The 23,127-nt window shown below is 43.1% G+C and overlaps 1 protein-coding gene across 1 annotated transcript in view; it reads right to left on the minus strand.

Moving 5' to 3' along the window:
• Positions 1-16,126: 16,126 nt before the first annotated feature.
• The window catches only part of jph1a (junctophilin 1a), a gene marked incomplete at both ends in the record, with an annotated part of 78,306 nt that continues 71,305 nt past the window's right edge, over positions 16,127-23,127 (minus strand). The window contains 2 exons of the mRNA XM_083658775.1: positions 16,127-16,207; positions 17,880-18,619. Coding sequence (XP_083514901.1) covers positions 16,127-16,207; positions 17,880-18,619 — 821 coding nt within the window. The remainder of the gene's footprint in view (positions 16,208-17,879; positions 18,620-23,127) is intronic.

The raw sequence follows: 23,127 nt of genomic DNA on the forward strand, positions 1-23,127 counted from the left end.
ATTAATGACAGCAATGAAATTAAACAACACAGAGTTGTGGCTTTTAGCAAGATTATCTTAACTCATTGAGTGCCAGCCACTTTTGGAGAACGGATGCTCCCAGTGCCAGAGTTTCAGAGCGTTTTCAGTGATTTCTCGAGGCCCACAGAATATTGTGTGATATTACTATGTAAACACCGAACACGCACAAAGAACGATGAGACTCTCTTCTATCATCTGCAAAAAAAAGTTTATTGATATCATTTTCCGTTCTTTAGTTATCAGCCGGAGAAGGTAGGTTGATTTTAGCAAAAACACACGTTTCAATTTAGAAGCTGAGATATTCCGCCTTTTGTGAAATGAAGCATTTCAAGCACATCATTGACTCTGAAGCTAATATTTTCTGATGTAATGACACCTCAAAAATAATTTCCTTCAATAAAACAGTGAAAACAAAGGAATTTTGTTTGGCCAAATAATATTTTTTAGCTGCAACCAGCAGCGCTGGCCCCTGCGTGCGCAGACCCTACACCTTCTTGCTGGTCTTGATTTACTGCTGGTGGGCATCAGATATTCTAGCTTGTTTGCCTGTCTCTCTGTCTATCGAGCCTGCTGCTGTCTGGGTCTGTGTTTACTGTCAATGGTTGTATACTGCCCTGCGTGCCCCACCCCCCTCCTCCTCCTCCGTGGGAGTGTCTCTGGGGCTCTGTTGCGTTTGCTCTGCGTTTGCTCTGTCTGCACTGAAAAGTGCGCTGCATCCCCCCACTTTTTCACAGCGTGTCGCCGGCTCCCAGCTGAGAATAATGTAACTTTTCAGAAAGACGCTGGTGTCGGCAACTAAATCATATGGAGGGGCTATCGCAGCGGAGACGGAGGGGCTCAATTGTGGCAGCAGATTGACTGCTCTTCACAGGCACAGCTAACGTTATGCTTCATGCATATCGATGCGATTTCCGTTTCCTCATGACTTCTCTCTTTTTTCCTCGCCTTTCTCTAATCTGGAGAGCACTGTCGCCACCTAATGGGTCGGTAAAATAGGTTATACACATTCAACATGCCCCAAAATTTTACAGGAGATGGATCTGGCTTTGATCCACGTCCCACCGTAAAAAAACGCAATTGACGACTTTAGTCGTCATTGGCACTCAACGTTACTATCCGAATTGACGACTAAAGTCGTCATTGGCACTCCCTTTTGTTTGTAAACATGAATTCAGCACTTCAGGTTTTCACAGTTGACAATTTATAATTCCCCAAAAATAATAAAGCGCGCACACAAATAAAATATGTTGTCCCTTCAGTCCAAAAAATAAAATAAAAAATTGTTTGGGGCCAAAAGTCGATGGGTGTCTGTATGCGTCCCGATGAAGTTCATCCGCTGGACTGTGTGTGTAACGACCGCTCCAGTCATACAGCAGGGTAGTCCTTGATGCTACTGCAGTGAATGTGTGGATTGCTCTTCTAGATGCGTGGTGGCTCGCCATCCCAGTCGACTGGGAGATCTGTAGTCTCGATGTATTCCCCTGGATCCTGGGATTCATCCTGGAAGTCCCCGTCTACAAAAATCTGACCTATGACAAGGTCACACCATTTCTCTTAATTACTATTCTGTAATCAAATCAATTGGTACAGGCTACAATATTTATAAAATGTGTATAATATCCCAGTAAACCCATAGTAATTCAATCTACAGGCTACAGTGACAATTATAAAAGGAATGTATTATTGCAGTAAACCTACATATAACTTAAATTTGAATCTCATTTTAGTTGTGTGTGGTCTAATCTATACACAATGTGTGGATCTATACTCTCAGGTATCAAAAGTGCAGTTACATTAATTAATAATTTTATAAAACAAAATGTAAATTGTGTAAATGTAAATGTAATTCAAGTATCAGGAACTGTAGATACATAGTAACTTTATAAACAAAATATAAGCATTAGATAATGTGCTTAGTCACAGAACCATAGTTGCATACTGTAACTAGTAACTCATATAAACAAAACAGAGGCATTAGCTAGCAATGTGCTTAATCACTCCTTGCACCACCACAACAAGAGGAAATACGCCAAAAATTAGCCTCAAACAATCACCACAACCAGTGACAGCTATACCAACATTAGCATGCTAGCTAGCACATTAGCACAACACAGAACACATGTATCAGACAGAAACAAACTTAAAACTCTAAACGTACCTCATAGGCTGCTTGTTACTAAAGGGGATAAAACGTCTTGCTTCTAGGTCCTCCTTCTCTAGGCTGCAGGTTCGGAGTTTAATCTTTTGTTTGCGTTTGGTGAGCTCTTGGCTCCATGGCTCCTTGGTGCTCTGCTTGCATGTGGTATCAAGGTGTGTGTTACGTTCTCAATTGTCCGATAAACACGGGTGCGTCAGATTAGTTCCGCCTCTAGACTACGAGATTAACAAAACAAAAATAAAATTAGCAGGATGCCAACTACAAATTTAAAACTGGCGATGTGAGGCAGTTACAGTGGTGATCTAGATGATGATCTACAGTAGGCCGCGGCAATGTTTTTATCTCCTTGTATAGGAGCGACAGCAGCAAAAATGCCAGCCATGATGCCAGCAGGGCAAAACTGATCAGCTGATTAGTCAAGCCAGTCTCCTTTAGAATTGACTTATTGGCTTAATGCAATGCTACAACAAATAAAATTAACCCCATTCTGACCAGGTCACAGTTAGATAATATGTTATTGTGTCAATGTCAATAATTTATTACAATAGCTATTCTCTTCAGATAGGGAATTTCAGCCTAATTGTACAAATTACTGTATTAATACTCTTTGTGATCTTTTAACATTAGTGAAACATACTGGAACATGACAACTGGAACATGACAACCTTCATTCCTTTATTAAGATAAAGACTTTATGCTATTAAATAATGTAGCCTATAAATTAATACCTTACTCATACCTTACTCATACTCTTAATCATTTACTATTGCTGTTGTTCATATTAACTAAGGCTTGGTTAACATGAACAGCATTAGTAAATGATTGCTAGACACATTAGTTAAGGTTAATGAATGAATGCTTATTAAGCATTACTAGACATGTTTATTAAGGTGGTTAATTAATGCTCATTAAAGGAGGACTTACCCCCTAGATATGTATTAGAACAGTGATTTGAAAATACCTATGGAAAAAACCAAGAAATGACATATGCTCTTGTCTATACTGGACTCTTTGGCTGTGTTGAAGTCCAGATTTTTTTTCGGAAATCGACGCCATTACAGTTTGCCTATTGCCTCAAAAATAATTTATTTGAGAGGGGCCATATCTGTATAAATATCAACAATTAGCCAACGCTGGTGGCCTGTATGGAAAGAGCTTTGCTCAAAATGGTTGAAAGTTATATCAATTTGGTAATTCAGTGGCGAACTAGAAATTTAATTATTTTTCTGCATGTAACTCTATGGCAGTGTGTTGAACTACGTTACGAGAGCAAAGTGGCATGGGCTCGTTACAGCAGCACACCGCACAATACGACAAACCCCCCGTTCTGGGGTAACACAATGCGAGATTTCTCTACGTCATTCCCTCGTCCAAGTTGCCATATAGTCCCTTTTTCATTTTAGTTTGGGGGCTTTTCGTGATTGTTGTTAAAAGTTGTGCAAAAGTTTTTTCCTCTCAGCGCAGTGCAGGCTGCCTGCGCCTCCTCCCTCCTGCCAGACCCCGGCTGGCGAAACAGCCTGTTGCATGCATGGGGCGCTTGTAACCTCACGGAGCAACAAACAAACAGACAGAAATAGCTGGTGTGCGATTTAGAGAATACAGTCTGAGATTGGGTACAGGATTGAGGGAATCCCGCATCTGTTTGCGAAGGTGCGACTGGACAGGACGCTTTTCACAGACGGGCACAGTAGTCGGAGCGAGGCGAGTGTCTCTCAGGGCTACTCAGGGCAGAGCTGCAGATCTCTCCTTCTCCTCCGCGCATTCAGTCTGTCCAAAATCATTACCGATATAATCTCAGTAGGAGGGATGCAGGGAAATGATAGTAGCCGATGTGTTTAGAGAAGCTTTGTCACGTTGTCACGTCGTAGTATAGCGTTATATTTTACATGTGCGCTAAACTGCGACCATATTTGTTTGCGGAAATATCAGACTGCTCTCTCTACTCTCAGAGCACAGAGAGCTCTGCTCTGCTGCGCGCGCCCGCGGAGCTTGGAGCTAGTGCATGAGGTTTACAGTAGGACTCTCTCCCGCCTGGCTGGGCTGGAGACAGCTGCTTCCAACTCGGACTGATAATATATACATCATCATTCGAGCTTATTCAGGTAAGATATTAATAAAGTAGTGACACATTCAGCGGGAAACTAACTATAATTAAGACATGTGCCAACTTTGACAACGTTTGGTTCAGTATTTTAAGAGCAAACTTCAATAAGAATAGGCTTGGAGTTCTGAGGAGCCGAAAGGGTACAGAGGGGGTAGGGGAGTAATTATCTTGAAATCCCATAGTCTTTGGGGACAACCTGACGTCAGGTTGTACCAAATCTCCCATTCATTTGAGAAAAAAAAAAAAAGCAGTGTTGGACCCTAAGAGGGCGCTTATGCCAGATATGCTGCTGAAAAATGATACAAATGGTAAAATGGCAACAGTTTGGTGTCAAATGTGGAAATTCTGACCAGAATTCTTCACACATCACCCCCAAAGTCATATATATTGGTTAAAAGCTGAAAAAAAGTGTTTTGGAGGTAAGTCCTCCTTTAAGCATTAACCAACCCTTAATTAATACACCCTTATTAAACATTAGTTAACGTTAATTAAGGGTTAATTAATGCTTACTAAGGTTTACTAACCCTGTTAATTAATGCTTATTAAGCATTAATTAACCATTAATTAACCCTTAATTAATGTACCCTTATTGTAAAGTGTTACCCAGGAGGGTCACCTGTCACCCCTAACCTCATCGAGGTACACTAGAAACGGATCCCAGGCAGCCGAAAACTTCTTGAGTGAGTTGCGGTCCTCAGGAACCTAAGTCTCTCCATCCGTATAACAGAAGTCACGTCCGTCAACCACAATTGAAAAGAAGGTGAAGAGGGGGACTTCCATTCCTTCAGAATTAGTTTTTTGGCAACAGTTGTCCCCTGTGTTAGAGACTGTTGCACAGCTGTAGGGAAGTTCAGAGAGGACTCTGAGCAGCCGGAGATGGCGACTTCCGGATGAGGACACACATCGCCACAGAAGGATGAGGTGTTTTCCAAATCTGTGTCAATACCATGTTTCTGCAAAGGGGTGCTACTCTGCGTAGCATGCCCTACCATGGGTTTAAGAGGTGATTAGTTTGAAAGCAGAGTGCGTGTATGGAAGAACACAAGACACCATCAAGCGCCGCATTCAGTTAGGACAGCATGCAAGTCTTGGGCTCTTCGACGATGTCCAGGGCCGAGGGTCCAGACAGCAGCGGCATCGAGCAGCTAACAGCCAAGTGTGAGCTACTGTAAGCTACTTTAATCATCTTATAGACATAAATGAACGCTCCAGCCTTGTTACTTTTCTTTCAAGTTGATATTCCCATTGTACTTGGGGCCTGTTGCCAAATCGCCTCCTTTAGAAATATTATGCGCATTATGCTGTTGTGCAGCGATAGTACGGGTCATTTGGGACAGCACAGGAGTTAGGCCTGGATGCGACCTGTTAAAGAGACAGACTATACTAAATGTGACAGCTTACAGACCCTGTTGCGACCCAAGAATATAACAATTGGCTAACATTGACAGGCTTGCAAAAGTGCAAATACAGGCTTACTTGGTTCATCAATGATAAAAAAAAAAAATGGTTTGAGGAATTTGCAGGTAGCCAGCCCACCCCCCATGTGCTTAACAACCCCCCCCCCTCTCGCTTACTCACACACACACACAGCATCTTTTAAGCTGTAATTTAAACCCAGCTTCACAGGAAACCATCAATATTAATCTGGACAGCTTTCCTGCACGTCTGAAATAATAATCCCACAGCTCTCTGGCACGGCACTGAAAGACACTGAATGATCATGCTCATAATGCTCAATGTAAAAGATGTAAACTCATGTGAGTGTCTGTATAGTGTGGTATAGGCACTAGGTACTAGAGTTTAATAATTTACTGTGTGTAGCCTACTTTGCACTTCTTAATAGCAGCAGTGTCAATACCACCGGGGTCAATACGTCAATCCATGGGCTCGTCTGTGAACGCTACAATGGCTTTAGACGGAGGATCCCTTAATGAAACCAGGTCAGAGGTTTACTCATGACATGGAAAGATGGGGGAGGAGTGTCTTTGGGCATTTCCTCTTATGCAAAAGGGGTTAAGCTTGTCACAATGAATATAAGGGTACTGTCCCTTTTCCCTGCAGCAAGACACACTGCCCTGCAATCCTCTCTTCCTTGGCCCTATTCCCTTGAGCCTTTGGTGGAGAGGAACATCACTTTGGTCCTGTTGAAGGAAAAGTGAAATTTTATTTCTGAAAATAATGGGAAAATAGTAATACACAAAAAATAAAATAGGTTAGCCCAGAATGTTACATGTTTCATGGAGCGTATTGACCAAGGAAATCTGTGACTGCAAGGTTGTAGCCTAATGCATATGAAAGACAGTGATCAGTGTCTAATTTTGAACAAACTGTGGTTTTGATCAAGGTAAATTGCTTGAGATCAAACCCAGACATGTTGAAGCCTATCAACAGGCCTGCCGACAGGAAGGGGGGGCAAGAGGGTCAGTTGACCTGGGAAACAGGGGGGCCCATGGAGGGCCCTCAAATTGGGGGGCACGGTGGCGCAGTGGTAGCGCTGTCGTCTCACATCAAGAAGGTCCTGTGTATGATTCCCACCTGGGACGCTGTTAGTACTGTGGGTATGTCTCCCCATGCCTTCGGTGCCCAGTGCCCAGGAGGTGCTACCTCGTGAAAAGGACTGTGGAGTTTGCATGTTCTCCCTGTGCTCACCTGGGGTTCCCTACATATAACATCAATATGAACCCCCACTACAAACATGCAGAAGATCGTCGCCTGACCAGTGACGGCTGGGAGGAAGCTGGTCCCCGGCCACTGCTCCTTATGGAGGAGGGCGAGCCAGGATGGGGGAAAAACGGAGAACAAATTTCACAGCACCATTTGGATAGGAGTGTGTGTGTGTGTGTGTGTGTGTGTGTGTGTGCGTGTGTGTGTGTGTGTGTGTGTGCGTGTGCGTGTGCGTGCACGTGTGGTGTGGGGGTGCAGGCCTTTGTAAAGATGGTCGTTTGTGATCAGTAACGACGGATTTGTTAGTCTTCATTTAATTTAATTGTCTAATTGGATGGAGGACGGTTTGGGGCTGTATGGGATAATTTTGTCCCAGGCCGGGCAAGATACGGCCCTGCCTATCAGCACTCATTGGCTCTCATCACCACAACAACATACAGTAACACCACACATGACAGCAGTCCGTGTCATTTGCTGATGACTCACACAGCACACACATCTGTCAGGTGGGATTCTGTGCTTGTCACTGTGTTTGGCGAATCATTCCCATTAGTCTGCGGCATGACCAGAGTCTTATTTACAAGCTATGGGTTGAGACCGTGCCAAATCCATGCTAAATGCTAAGGGACATCTCTGTGGACTCATTAAAACCTGGAAAGGGAAACTCACTATGGTTACAAATGCACTCGCCCCTAATGCTAACATGCCTCATGGCGTGAAAAATTAGAAATTGGTTATCGTGATTGTCAGTCTGAAATGAAGAACTTGTTACTTTCGTGCCTGACTTTTGAGAAATTGAATTGTATAATAGGTAGATCATAGGGTTAGGGAAAAAATAAGAAGACATGGCTCTGCATGCAACTACAAAAGGATATGTTAGCTTATTGCCTCCTGCTGATGAAAGGTTCACATGAAATAACAGACAGATAAGTGGATGTGACTTTCAGTAGCTTGGGGCTAATGCACTGTGTGTTTGAACTATGATGACTCACCCCCTGTGTTTACCCTCCACTACAACCCTGACCATAACTCACACATCATCAGATGAACAGGACACGAAAAGTCTCGTGCTCAGATCACCTAGCCTACATGTGGCTTATGTTTACAATAGTCATTATGAGCTGCAACAATAGGTCGATTCATTGATTAGTCGATCGACAGAAAATTAATCGTCAACAATTTTTTATAATCGATTAATCATTAAGAAAGAAAGAAAACACTAACGTCTATGTTCCCACAGCCCTATGTTCCCAACTTCCCACAGCCCTGTTTCCTCTGTTTAATAATAAAATAAAGATATTCAACTGTCTTTCAAGCATTTTCATAGATACAAAAAAGCATAGAAAAATGATCCTACTCCGCCAGCGATAGCCGTGGCCAGAGGCATTATGTTTTCGGATTGTCCGTACGTATGTACTGTACTGTACAGTATGTCTGTTCTGCCCATTCTCGTTACATCTCATTAGAATGCACTGTCCCTCAACCAAAAGTGAGTTTAAATTGTACAAAATCCTACACTGGACTTCTTCGGGTCCCATGCAAGCAACCCGCCAAATGTGAAGTCAACTGAACAAACTGTCCCCAGGATATGAGGACGCACAGACATGGGGATGTAAGCCTGAGGGAACATAGGGCTGTGGGAACATAGGGCTGTGGGAACATAGGGCTGTGGGAGCATAGGGCTGTGGGAACATAGGGCTGTGGGAACATAGGGCTGTGGGAGCATAGGGCTGTGGGAACATAGGGCTGTGGGAGCATAGGGCTGTGGGAACATAGGGCTGTGGGAATATAGGGCTGTGGGAACATAGGGCTGTGGGAGCATAGGGCTGTGGGAACATAGGGCTGTGGGAGCATAGGGCTGTGGGAATATAGGGCTGTGGGAGCATAGGGCTGTGGGAATATAGGGCTGTGGGAACATAGGGCTGTGGGAACATAGGGCTGTGGGAACATAGGGCTGTGGGAACATAGGGCTGTGGGAACATAGGGCTGTGGGAATATACGCTTCAGGGAAGTAAACTTATTATCTTTGGGTTGTGGACCACCGTTGGTCAGGACAAAATAAGACATTTGAGGATGTCATCTTGAGCTTTGGAGGGAAAAACATTTTATAGACCGAACAACTAATCGATTAGTCGAGAAAATAATGAACAGATCAATTGATGATGAAATCGTTAGTTGCAGCCCTCCCTGAAGTTCATAAAATGCCACATGGGAGCTTTGACAAATGAAAATATGACATGGCGTGGGTGTTTGTGTGATCAGGCATAGAAAATCGTTTATTTTAGATACCACAGTCATGGGCACAAGATTTAATAACTGAGATTTGTTTGTGTAAATAGGCTACATGGCGGACGAAGCAATGCTAAGCTAAGCTAAGCTAGCTATGTGAGGCATGGAAAGCGGATCTCCTTAATACTGATGTCTTAGCAACAGTTTTGAAAAATGCTGGGCACTGATATCCCCTCACTGCTTACAAGCCTGATTCCAATTTTAGAAGCACACAGCCAAGCTGTGTTTGAGTTGGGAGGTGGAGGCTTGGTCTTGGAGAGGGAAGTTAAATATACACACGGGAAACTCTTGCCTTCATCTTAGTGGATATACACCAGACTGAAGCTGCCTGTGTCCAAGCCAGTCCTCACCAAACACACAAGCTATAAAGTAATGATCCGCAGGCAATTTATTTGTCTCGTTTAATCAAATTCATCAACATCAGAGATGATAATACATACAGTTCAGTATGTTCAGGTTAACTGAACAAGATCAGTATACAGCTCTGTGTGATTGTGACTTAAATCACAGTTGATGTAAACCCCCTTTCAATACATTTATAGGCACCTTACACTATGTAACAATTTCACTTGTTGCAAAATATAAGCTGCTATTTCTGTTTCCACACATCTGGATGTATTGTACACATCTCTGAGGTTGATTTCCGCTCCTGCAGGCTAATTCACCTTTAGGGGGTTGTGAGATCCAGACAAACAAGGCGAGTGTCCGGTACGACAGCAGGGAGCTGCTAAACTCATCAGAAGGGCAAGTGGATGCTTCTCGTAGGCCAAGGCCATGCCCGACAATGGTTAAATATGCAGAAAAGATTGTATGTCAGCATCAGGTTGGCAGTGTCATTGCTGTGTGTGTGTGTGTGTGTGTGTGTGTGTGTGTGTGTGTGTGTGTGTGTGTGTGTGTGTGTGTAAGAGAGAGAGAGAGAGAGAGAGAGAGGTTTGAATTGGTAGTGTGACGGTACATCCACCTCTGCTGAATGAATATATCAACAAGTTGGTAGATTCTCTGCACTTATCAGACGCCCCCGTCAGCATCGTGGCTCATTATATCTGGTGGGAAATGTTAAATGACCTCTATAAAGGTAACATATGCTTATAAGGTTTTGATTTATATTTGTCCTGGACTGCTTGTGCAATTGAATCTTGTCCAGAATTCTGTGCTATATCAGAATAGTAACAGATATTCTATACTTTACTGACAAGTGGCACTTCATATGGTTTTTTTTAAGAGCCAGGATTATACACTCTGAAGAATATTCCTGTTTTGGAGGCAAACATGCTGATTGAACATTTTGAAAGTCTGCTGGGCCATCATCGCCAGTGCCAATCCTGTCACATGATATTATCAAACCTCTGATCTGAAAGTAAACAAACAAATAAGCATAGGTTAAAGCAGGAATACTCAACTTGCTTTGCCCAGGGGCCACTTTCGTGAAATGATAGAAGGCTAGGGGCCAGTTAATAAACAAACGATATAAATGTTTCTGTAGCGGATTGTAGGTTTTTGGAGTGTCAGCTGGAGTTTAGTCTGACAATGTTGTGCACACCGGATAGTTAGTTAGATTAAGTTAGTTAGGTTAAGTTAGCTTAAGTACATACTGGGTAGCGAGCAGACGGCGGTATTTGACAATTTAGCTGGAGCTCAGTCAAACTTGATTTCATGTTAGTTTTTATTGTGAATTAGATTCTAATTCACAATGAAAACTAATGTGAAATGATTGGAAAATGGTCCGGGGGGGCCACTCTGCACCCTGTCGCGGGCCGCATCTGGCCCCCGGGCCCCCGGGCCGCAAGTTGAGTATCACTGGGTTAAGGTGTTTGCCTATATATCCTGAGACTTGAGTGAGTTGAGTTACCCTCCAAATAGCGCCAGGATGATCAGCTCCACAGAGACAGCACGGTGGCTCAGTGGTTAGCACTGTTGCCTCACACAGCAAGAAGGCCCTGGGTTTGAACCCAGGTCCGTCCCAGGTACTTTCTGTGTGGAGTTTGCGTGTTCTCCCCGTGTTCGTGTGGGTTTTCTCCCTGGTGCTCCGGTTTCCTCCCACCATCAAAGACATGTATGTTAGGGTTAATACTCCTGTCAGTGCCCCTGACCAAGGCACTGGCCATCAAACTGGAGTTAGTCAGGGCTGAGAGGAGTTGCGCCCCACAGTCCTTATAGCATTGTTAGTTGGGCTCATCTGCTCAGTTGAGGACGACCTAATGCACACATGGGCAAAATGCGGCCCCAGGGCTGGACCCGGCCCCTGGACCATCTCAATCCGGCCCTCAACATCCTCAAAAGAAAACAGAACAACCCCCAAAACTCAATAAAAGGCAGAATTATGTTAATAAATCTAATCTGCTATACAGCCATTGGATTTGTATCACTATATATTATATTATATCAGGAGATTAACAGGAGAAATGATCAATCACAGTGAGAGAGAGGGTTAAAAATAGGGAGACTCCCGCGAAAATCTGTTTGCAATGTGTTTGCAGGCATGAGGTCCAATGTGTGGCCCTTCACTTACTTGATGTAAGTCAGTATGGCCCTCCGGAAGAAAATGTTGCCCACCTAATGTATATACAGAGAATGCAGACTTCCAACCAAAATCTCAACTAAAGGTGATCAGGTGAGGAGCAAACTCACTGCAGTGTTTTTGCAGGATGGGCGCGCCTCGGGGCAGAGGGCATGATGTGATGAGTGTATGATCGCAGGAAGATGCCGCTGGCAGTGTAACAGGACACTAATCCGAGCCTGATCAGCAGTGGAAACAGGACAAAGTGACCTGAGACGAGCTGGGCCACCTGCCTGTGCTCAAAGCACTAATGCCAGACCCCGACTAAGATGCTTTGATTTCATGCCGAGCCTTTTCCCCCCGGATCTCATTATGGTAAAGGGCACCACGAGGCCATCATTGCTACGCGGCTAAACACAGATGTGATGATTGACCATAGACTGATAGAGACGGAACAGAACATGAAGATGGAATGTAAAACACTATATGAGGATGTGAGACAAAAACATATCTGTTCTGTGATTACAGTATAGCTTCACTGCCCACTGGAGTTAGATGGAATGACCAGGCAGGACGTTAGCACTCTTGCGTGTAAAAGTTCATTGGGGTTTTTGTATGGGGATTTTGGGGTCTGTGGTTATTGAAAGTTTATGAAACAGTGAAGTTTGCATTCAGCAGGATAATCTTCACAAATGAGGACCACTTTTATGACTTTTGAAGCGTTTTCTGAAAATCACGTAAAAAAAGAAAGAAAATGCATTTACGCTTTGAAAATCATAAAAGTGGTCCTCATTTGTGAAGACTATCTTGCTGAACACAAATTTTGCTGTTTTATAAACTTTTGTTTACCGAAGATCTTATTTCATGCATCTAACCGAAAAATAACATTGACTTTTACACATAAGAAGCAGGAAGTGCAGGGACTTCTGGGTATTAAAGCCTACAAAAATATGTCATCCCTGCGGTAGCGTACTCCATTGAGACTTTGTAGGCTATTGCACTAGCCTATATGAAGTCATTTGTCTGGTATCATTAATTGATGTTTGTCAGTATGGATATTTTTCAGTGATTTGCTGTGTGCTTATATTGATTATGTTGTTTTGTTACTTATGTGTTGACATTGTAAACCATGTTTGCATTGCAAACCAAATTTATGTTACAGGGAAATAGTTTGCAGTGATGTAATTGAAACATCATAACTCACCAAAAATGTATCCAAAAGCATGATCCACACTAGAGATGAAGATAGATCAAAACACGACCAACCAGAGGGTCGACACGTGTGACATTAGTGGTGATTTGTGTCAGTATATCAGGGTGACTGCAAGAGAATAAAGAAATGTGAGAAGCAAGCGAGCAAGATCTCGTTCAACAAGGCATAACATCTTTATTTGTTATACACATAAATTAATCTCCAAAGACTTTGCACAAATCAGTGGGGTAACATGAACCTTGAGATATCAAAAGTCTCCCGCAGTTCCTCGTTATTTTGTAATATACTCAAACAAGTACATCTGCCTTTCACATCCCCAAATGGTACATACATTACAACCAATTAGAAAGAAAGTATTTTTTTTCCACAGTTACCGTATGTGCATTACATTACCAATTACAAACAAGTTATATTCATTGTCAAAATACAGGTGTGCAAATTGATAGAAAAATACCAACTCATACCAGATTCTGGATTGTGCTCTGTAAAAATCCTTACAAATAGTATATAATAATCTATATATAAATGTTTCCAACATGCAATGTTGCATTTCAAAAAAATATTCCATAAACAAGCTGTCTGTTCAACCCCTCCAAAATTCCAGTCTTCACCATGCTCACGTGAAGACAGATAAAACAAATACGAGGGCGTGGCAATGGAAAAAAGAACCATATTTTATGTTGTTCAATCCTATTGCGGCTGACTGCATCACATTTATAACGTTGTTTTTGATTTAGTCTAGGAAGGCTCATGGTCTGGTGTATTTTCCTGATTAGGAGTAGATTTAATTGAAGTGAGTGATCCAATAAGAACTATTCTACAGATCTGCAAACATCTAACAGGCCAATGAAGCAGTCTACAGTAATGTGCTGCTCATTTTGCACTACAGATGATCTAGTTGAGACATTGCAAATATGAATTGCAAAAATTAATTGCAGCTAAGACCTAACCTAGCCATATTAAAGCCCTTTTATGACGGCCAAAAACACATACTGTATGTATCAGTATCTATATCAGTTGTACATTGAATAAATAATCAATCTTTGTAGTGATGCAAATCATATAAATAACCACTTTCAAAATAAAAGGAACTCATGCCGTACCTGCAACAAAGACTACAAACAGCTACAATGAAGTGGCAAGTTAAGAGCATGATCAGATGACGACAGTCAGAGTAACCCCCCACACAACAAACATTAAGACAAGGATGTCAACTCTCACAAGGTGTTTTTTCCCTCCCCTCTTCCTCGTCTTTTTTCTGAGGTAAACAGTAGTACTGTTAAAGACTTTTAAAGGCATCTCTCCTAACCCCCCCTTTGTGCCACATTCCCCGATGGCCTCAACCTGAAAAAATGCAATACCAAGTTCCACTATCCAAGACTCTCCTGCTCCAGGCTCTCACAAGCACACAAGCGAGCGGAGTCGGGCCCTACGGAAGCAGCTGTTTTAAACCGCCTCACTGCTCGTCACAGCTTAGTGGTATACTACTGAAACATTGGAAGCAGAGAAGAGGATGAAAGAACTCAAGCAAAAATGGTATAGGCATGTGTTGCAATACAATGAAATCACTTTCCTTCATGGTTTTAATAAATATAGAACATATTCAATAAGACATTTGTTACTTCACTCTCACAGAGCTAGCTGACTTTTTTTTACAGTGTGAACTTACCACCAATCACAATGCCAGCTGTCAATCAATGCTCTCTATCCAATCCAGTCTATCCAAATGATGCTATAAATGAAACAGGATATTTGCAATGAACCCCCCCCACACACCCATTTTGTTTGGCAAAATATACTATAACTTTTCTTTAAAAAAATAAAACATTTTGCACTTTCAATACAACAGGTATGTGATTCCACATTTTTTAAATTAGTTAAATTCTATAATTTCAAAATAAAAGGGAAAACCAATTTATCGATCAAGTTTATCATTAGGAAACGTTTTCCTTTTCAACTTCAAGTTCGTGACTGCAGGTAACCAACATTCAGAGAACAACAATGAACAGAAAAACCCCTACGGGAAAAAAAAGAAGAAAAAAAAAAAAGAAACGCGAACAAAAACAAAATGTTAAAACTGAACCATGCACAGGGAGTATTTCAAAGCAGTGTATCATCCTGGGTTACAGTAGGCAAAGCTGCGGTGATGACTGGGGTTAACAGAGTAAGACTGGATAGTGACCGTGCTAGCACTGACTGCTAGCGACGATCGTGTCCAGTTTCCTGTATAGCAAGAGGAGGCGAGAGTGGCGCGAACGCCAGAAAAGGCTCCAAACAGCCGAGCACGCTCCCGCTGCGACTGTCTCCTGGCCCGCTGTGCTCACATCTCCCCATCAAAACGTCACATGGCAAAATAGAAAGGCAGCTGTTTGCTCCCGTCATCTAAAAGTGCATCTCCACACTCTTCCAGCAAAGTCCATCAGCCCGCCGCTGTGTCTCTGCCAAGGCAGAGGGGAGTGGCAGCGAGCTACAGAGAGCAGTGCTTGGATCAGCACACGTGTGGGTTTGAATGACTTTCTTCTTCTCTTCTTTCTGACTGTGTAGGTTTGGTTGCATTTTTTAACTTTTTTTCCTCACTAGACACGACGACATTTCACTTCAGCTTTCATAGGAGCCAAAGGAGTTGCTAAATCATCATGGGGGCTGGGGTGAAGAAGGCCCGTGACAGGATGGTGGTAGTGATGCCTTCCTCCACGATTCTCTTCGGTGTCACGCTGATTCCTAAACACCTACTGTTGCCCCCGAGTCTTGCTGGCGCCATTTTGATTTTTCAAAGGCCGGCGATGCAACTCTACCAGTTGCCATGGTTTCACTGGAAGATAAAACAGTTTGTTGGATTTAATTGGCTGGCAGTCAGTACATGATTAACAAGGGCAGATTATATTTATATTCCTTGGCGTTTAATTAACTCAGTATGGGAGTTGCGTTTTTATTTTATTGTTATTTTATTTGAATTTTCTGTCTGACTTACCGTAGTCCCTGTGTCTGTCATTTATTTTGTGGGTGCTGAGTATTTTCTTCTTCACTGCTATTTTATTTTTTATTTTGTTCGAGTGTACAGCACTTTGGTCAACTGTGTTGTTTTAAATGTGCTTTATAAGTGGATTGGATTGGATTCATGAAATATAGGAAACATCAATTCATGTGCTGTGAACTGAACTTACCTGAGAAACTGCATCATCATGTCAGGAAATGGACAAATATGATCGCAAGGCCAATATTCAACAGCATTACCATAGCAACAAGGACAGAGTTAGGACCCTGCAAAACAAAATGTCATGATAAGAGATAATCACATGATAACCACATCAACATAAATGGCCTGCACTGCTTATGTCCTGGTTTACAAGCCACTGGGATGAACATGTTCAACATTCTCCAGAGAGAGTTTAGCATTTGTTCATCCAAAATATAGTAGTTCCAACCAACTTAAAGACCCTGGAAACCCAAAATAAATATGCATTTTGAGTTCTTCACACCAAAAGGTACATGGGCCCTATCTTCGCAAAATCGGTAATTTAGCATTTGCGCTCGTTTAACACCACGCGCAATGCAAATTGGGGGCGTGCACAAGCGCTTGCCTGTTATAATTGTACTGGACATAGGCGTGCCACATGCCAAACCAGGCATTTCAGCACAAAAACATGGGATAGATGGCATTATTCTATCGTCAGCAGCGCGCAATTACTTTGCGCTAAGCACTTTTAAAAACACTAATACCCCGTTGCGCTTGAGCGCACCATAATCTCCGTGCTGCACAGCGCAGTGTAGAGTAAAATTCCTTTTGGATATGTTATTACGCACAGCCTTGCCACGCCAGGACATCAAATTCTGCTGCTAAAATTGGGTATTAGCAGATAATTCAGTGAGGCAGTTAACTATAACTCACTGAGAAACTTTTATCACATCGCAAAGAAGGAAATTAATTGTGAAAACTTGTTGGACAATGGACATACCGTAGGCTATTCACCTTCACCTATCCCATAACCCAGAGGGTCGTTGGCACCACAGACGATCTGTCAATAAGCTCTCTCCATCTCTCTCTGTCCTCAACACGAGTGAGTCCACTCTATTACGCATGGAGAGAATTACAGCATATTGCATGCCTCGCGCAAACAGCGATTGGTTTTTATTGGTGTAATGCACAGGCATTGACTGGCCACACCTGTGAATAATTCTGGTAGAGAATTAAGACCGCCCAAATCCCATTTGCGCCGGCATTTTGGGGGCACAGATGATTTGGCACGGCTCTAATTTGCGCCTGCGGCACGTGCCGTGAACGTTTCTGCATCCCTGCCGAGAATTGCATCCCCACCATATTTCGGGGCTGTTTTAACTTAGAAAACAGGGAGGTCAACCCAGACAATTATATCACTTTTAAACAGTTAGATTTCTGTATAAATCATTACAATATGCTCCCGTGAGGTGGGGATGCGTTTCGCTGCTGCCGGGCGGGGTTGCAAAACTCGGCATAACACCTGGACAAATGCGCAAGGCAGACTGCTATCTTCCCTGCCTTAAGGCAGGCGCAAACAGGTGCGCAAGCGCAAATAGGGGATACCGCCTGTACCAAGATAGGGCCCCATATGTTAATAAGCCACCAGCCAAATTTGAACGATGATGAACGTGGCAAAGTATATAAATTTAGGTTTGAAAGTCATGGATAAACTAGGCAGAATGATCCCTTCATGCTCCCTGGCGGAATGTCTGGGCGTGTCACATTGAACCAGCTCCCAAATCGTGGGGGGAGGGGGGTGGGAATTAGGCAATTCGGTACAATTCTGTGTGTGTGTGCATGCATGTGTGCGTGCATGTGTGTGTGTGTGTGTGTGTGTGTGTGTGTGTGTGTGCGTGCGTGCGTGTGCATTGATTGATACTGGATGAGCAAACACTTTTTCCTCCATGTTTTTCATAATCGTATACTAATACTTACCGTTTCTTCTTTCAAAGCATCTGCAGCATCCATACTAGCTTTCTTTGCGTCTGCGAGGCTCTTTGGCTTTAAGGAATCCTGCTTCCTGAGTTTGTGGTCGAACTTGCCATCCCGTAGGGACGCTGGCTTGGGGGCGGGGGCGCTGTAGGTCTTTGGGGGCTGCGGGGGCATACGTGCCAGGGTCAAAGCACTAGGCTCCTCCTCTGGATCCTCCTCGGGCTCTGGGGGTGGGGGGACCCTTCCGACGGTCTTGACTAAGTAACTGTGGTACTCAGAGTGGAGCTGGCCGTTGACCGGCATCGCAAGAGCCTGGGGAGGGGGAGCAGGTGCTGGGGTAGGCTCATGAACTTTAGGGGGTTTAGGTGGAGCCACCTCCTGTGGAGGGGGAGCCCTGGGGCCATCGGTGACGGCCGGCCTCTCCTCTTTACTCGACTTTTTGCTATGCCGCTCGTCCTTGCTGGTCTTATGACTTGGCTTCTCTTCTTTGCTGATCTTGCGGGAGGCTTTTTCCTCTTTGCTGCTCTTTTTGTGGCTGGTGCTGTTGGCAAGCTGGCCCTTCTTCTTGCTTGAGTGGGGCGAGGGGGGAGGCGTGGCTCCAGAGCTGGTCACAGGGGAGTGGGGAGGAGTGGTGCCTTTGCGGTAAAAATGGGGAGAATCCCTCGGGGAACTGTCCTTCTTCTCGACAGGGACTTCCTTGATCTCCACAGGCTCCATGAACTGTTGTTTGATGTAGTCAGGCCCTGCAGAGGTGAGAGGGAGTGAGATGGCACACATTAACATCATACATAATCCACAGATACACACTTTGATGTCTATATGAGAGATGGAGAGAGAGAGAGAGAGAGAGAGAGAGAGAGAGAGCGCAAATGAACGCCTACACACTACACATTATACTAAGAATACAACATACAGGCCCACCAACATTGAAATGCCCTATTATCAGATGTACAGTCCTATAGAGAGGCAAAGTGACCGCCTACTTCCTGCTTCAGCAGTGTACCAGAGATTTTCATCCGCCATTTATTTTCCCGTAGACATTTCGTAAAATGCTTATAAAAATTGTTTTACTTCGTCAAGCTAAATGGTTCAGCTATATTTAGAAACAGGAGAGACCACATAACATTTCAACCGGACCAAAACGTAAAGGTTTTTTAAAGTTTTGGTCAGAGTGAAATGTTCTATGGTCTCTCCCGATTCTAAATATAGCTGAACCGTTTGGCTTGATGAAGTAAAACTATTTTTTATAAGCATTTTACGAAATGTCGATGGGAAAATAAATGGCGGCTGAAGATCTCTGGTACAGTGCTGAAGCAGGAAGTAGGCGGTCACTTTGCCTCTCTACGATGACACAGTAGATGACCAAACCCTGAACCAATGCCAAGTCTACTCTGTAATCTCTGCCCCAGCCACTGTCCAAGAACCCAGATAGGGATAACAGAGCGACTCTATCTGCTATCAGCTGCTGCTGCCTGACTGGACTTTTCTGCGGGGAAGTAGCAAGGCTAGTCTTTCAAATGAAATATGCATGAATAAACATGAGGCTATATATGCAAGGGGGGGAGAGAGAGAGAGAGAGAGAGAGAGAGAGAGAGAGAGAGAGAGAGAGAGAGAGAGAGAGAGAGAGAGAGAGAGAGAGAGAGAGAGAGAGAGAGACTCAGAGACAGATAGACTGATTAATGCAGCCAGGGTCACAAACACTGTCTCACAATGGAAGCTTCCTCTGCGAGCACATTTTTATCATCAGTTTTAGTCTCTTTTATCAGTTTGTCGTTTTCCTGTCGTCACATTCATTTTCGGCATCCAAGCAATCAACATGACTCTATACTAGATAAGGGGACTTGACTCTATAGATAAGTGGACTTGACCTTATGGTGCAACCATGATTCTTTTATTACCCACAGCAGTCTACTACTCCCTTCATCTCCAGCCAAAGTTGAACGGACAAAGACAGACAGAGATGGTGTAACGCCTGACTACTGCCTCTGGACCATTGACAGTATATAAACTGGCACTGCTCTTTGAACTATGATGATCTATGTTTTGAAGTGTCTGTACGGGCATTATTCGTACACAAGTGCGGAATCTGCGCATAATAAAGCTTGGTTGAATCGTGGGGGCGAAAATAACACTTTAATCTGTCCCTTTGTTCTGTATTCAATTAATATTTATTAGATAGGCTGACGGTTTATTTTTTGTTTGCCTGTTGTTTTGTCACTTGGGCTAAATTAAACGGTGTCAGAGAGAGAGTGACTCAGACAGGAACAATGCAGCTTTGTTTTGTAGAACATCAAAATGTTAGATCCTCCACATCCACATACAGCCAAGTTGCAGTAAAGAGAAAGAGAAAGTGAAATTCTAGAGATGTTATAGGTGAGTAGAACCCCAAACTTTGAAGATCAAACTACTATATCAAAAGAGATTCATGTGGCATCTCCTGCAATGCTATTTGTTTAGAGAGGCAAAGTGGCATACTTCCTGCTTCAGCACTGCACCAGAGATTTTCAGCCGCCATTTATTTTCCCATAGACATTTCATAAAATGCTTATAAAAAGAGTTATACTTGTTCAAACCAAACGGTTCAGATATATTTAGAGAGAGGAGAGACCACATAACATTTCACTCGGACCAAAACGGTCGGACCAAAAAATGCGGATTTAAAGAAAATATTTTTTCTACAGTATGTAGTTTTTTTTTGTTTTGGTCCGAGTGAAATGTTCTATGGTCTCTCCGGATTCTAAATATAGCTGAACTGTGGTTTGACAAAGTAAAATTATTTTTAAAGCATTTTACGAAACGTCTATGGGAAAATAAATGGCGGATGAAAATCTCCGGTACAGTGCTGAAGCAGGAAGTAGGCGGTCACTTTGCCTCTCTATGCACGCATGCATCTTTGAACTTGCCATTCCATCGAGAAGAATGAACGTTGATTGAATTATAACACGTGTCGTCTCTGGGACCATTATGCTAACATCAAGTGGAGAAGGGAACAAGTATATCCAGTCCCATATCTGCATAAATGGCGTTCTATATCATCAGTACTTATAAACCAAAAGTATTTTCCGGCTGCAGGGCATTCCCAATGTGTTTCATAACTAGCACAGCCAATAAGAGCCACTACAAAGAGATGGGAGACATTTGAACATCTGCGGGGCTTAAAATATCTGCTGAGCCTAATTTCACAGCATAACTGATAAGAGTTGGGGCTTGAGGGTCTGACCAGTTTCACTCTGTTTGGGGACAGATTCCTCCGAGGGGTTCCAGGCATTTTCTGAATGGTTGTCAGCACCCCCCCCCCCCCCCCCCCCACACACACACACACACACACACAAACACACACACAAACACACACACACACACACACACACACACACACACACACACACACACACACACACACACACACACACACACACACACACACACACACACACACAGACACACACAGACACACACAGACAGAACTGCAGCACTGGCAGTCAGTCAAAACCGAGGGGGCAGGCTATCTTAGTCTTTTTGAGGCCAATGCGGAAGTACTAAAAACTGGTGCAGTTCCTCGAATGGCTGCAAAAGCGAGTCAGTCCCCATTCACCCCCATGTTAAAATGCCCCAGCATAAATAAACATGTTTACAGCCTGCGTCAAAAAACCGTTTGGGCCTCTATTTCAACTGCATACAATTATATATATATACCAGAGGAGGTTTTTCCAGTGAGGCATAGGAGGATGGTCCTCCTCTATTAGATTGGGGATTTTATATAAAAAAAAATATTATAATTTTTTATTTTTATTTTTTATATTTTTCATTTTTCAAATTTTTTATTATAATAAAATATCAATCAAATGTGTTTTTTCTTATGGCAGACGCTCATTTTTTCATTCATTATATTCTTATATGCTTAAAATGCTTCAACAACACAGGTCACTGTTGTTGGAAAGGAGAGCTCCATGCAGAGAGTCACTCTGGCCCTGGTCCCAGCCTTTAGTAGGCAGATAAAAAAACTTCGCCCTGTGGGTGTTTATTTATTTGGTCATTTATCTAATGAAAAATATGATTGGTTGAAAAACACTTGCAATTCACAGAAACCTGACAGAAACACGTGAGAGTGATGTGTTTTCCCACCAATCACATTGAGCTGGAGGTTCGCACGCCCTTACCCTGGTTAAACCAGGTGAAATCTAATTGGTTGTTGGTTGGATAGATGGCTGACAGTGATTGACATTCTGTATTGTCCAATGCTGAATAGCCTACGTCTGAAAATCTTGTTGAATCCGCAGCGCTCCATTGGAAATGCAGGAAATGAAGACCTGACAGGCTAATAGATAGATTTACAGACAGTAGCACCTATATTTTCCCCTTTCTCTTTTCCTATGTTTTATATTATCAAGCAGTAAGTTAGCTCACAAGCCAGACAGTCATTGCATTGTATTACGCGGAGTTTAGAGAGGGCAGCGTGGTTCACATGGAGGACAGAGGGTCAGAAGCAAACACTGGGATAATTTAACCTCATCGGCTGCACTCGCACCGGCTACAGACTGCATGGATATTCAAGTAAGTCAATTCAGTTCGAGTTATCCGGGTCTTCTACTAAATTCGGCGTCCACCAAGCAGTGCTACTTTTTCGTATTATATTGTTTTATGCTGAATAGCCCGCCATTTGGCGATCTTAAACTCGCACATTTTTTAACTGAATTTGGCAGCGTGGGAACCAGCGTGGGAACCAGCGTGGAACGAAACAGCAATTTGCATAGCAAATTGCAACGAAACATGCAATTTGCATGTTTCGTTATGAAACGAATCTTGTAGCCTATGTTGGACGTAGTGAAGTGTTTTTGATTGATTTGTTCATCCATCAAGCCTTTTACTGACAGACTAACTAACTAAATAGAAGAAAGAAATAAGGAATCGATTGGGACGATTGGGAAGGGGGGGTAAATAACGCTCCAAAGTTGATGAATTGGAATGTAACTAACATGTTGATGCAGCAGCACTGTCGAGAGTGTGTCCCCCTGTACTGATAATGATGTTATCTATCACATCCGCTAACCTGTTGCTCGTTGAACAAGTCGGCATTTATCAGCTCAGCTGCACCGTTTACGGTACATTGGACGGTCTGTGTTGTGTCAAGCTAGACGTAAGGGGGAAGAGGACGAGAGAGAGAGAGAGAGAGAGAGAGAGAGAGAGAGAGAGAGAGAGAAAGAGAGAGAGAGATCGCATTTTGATTGTCTTGTCTGCCCACCCAGTGCCCAAT

This window comes from Poromitra crassiceps (assembly GCF_964638095.1).
Source record: "Poromitra crassiceps genome assembly, chromosome: 2".
Classification (NCBI taxonomy): Eukaryota; Metazoa; Chordata; class Actinopteri; order Beryciformes; family Melamphaidae; genus Poromitra; species Poromitra crassiceps.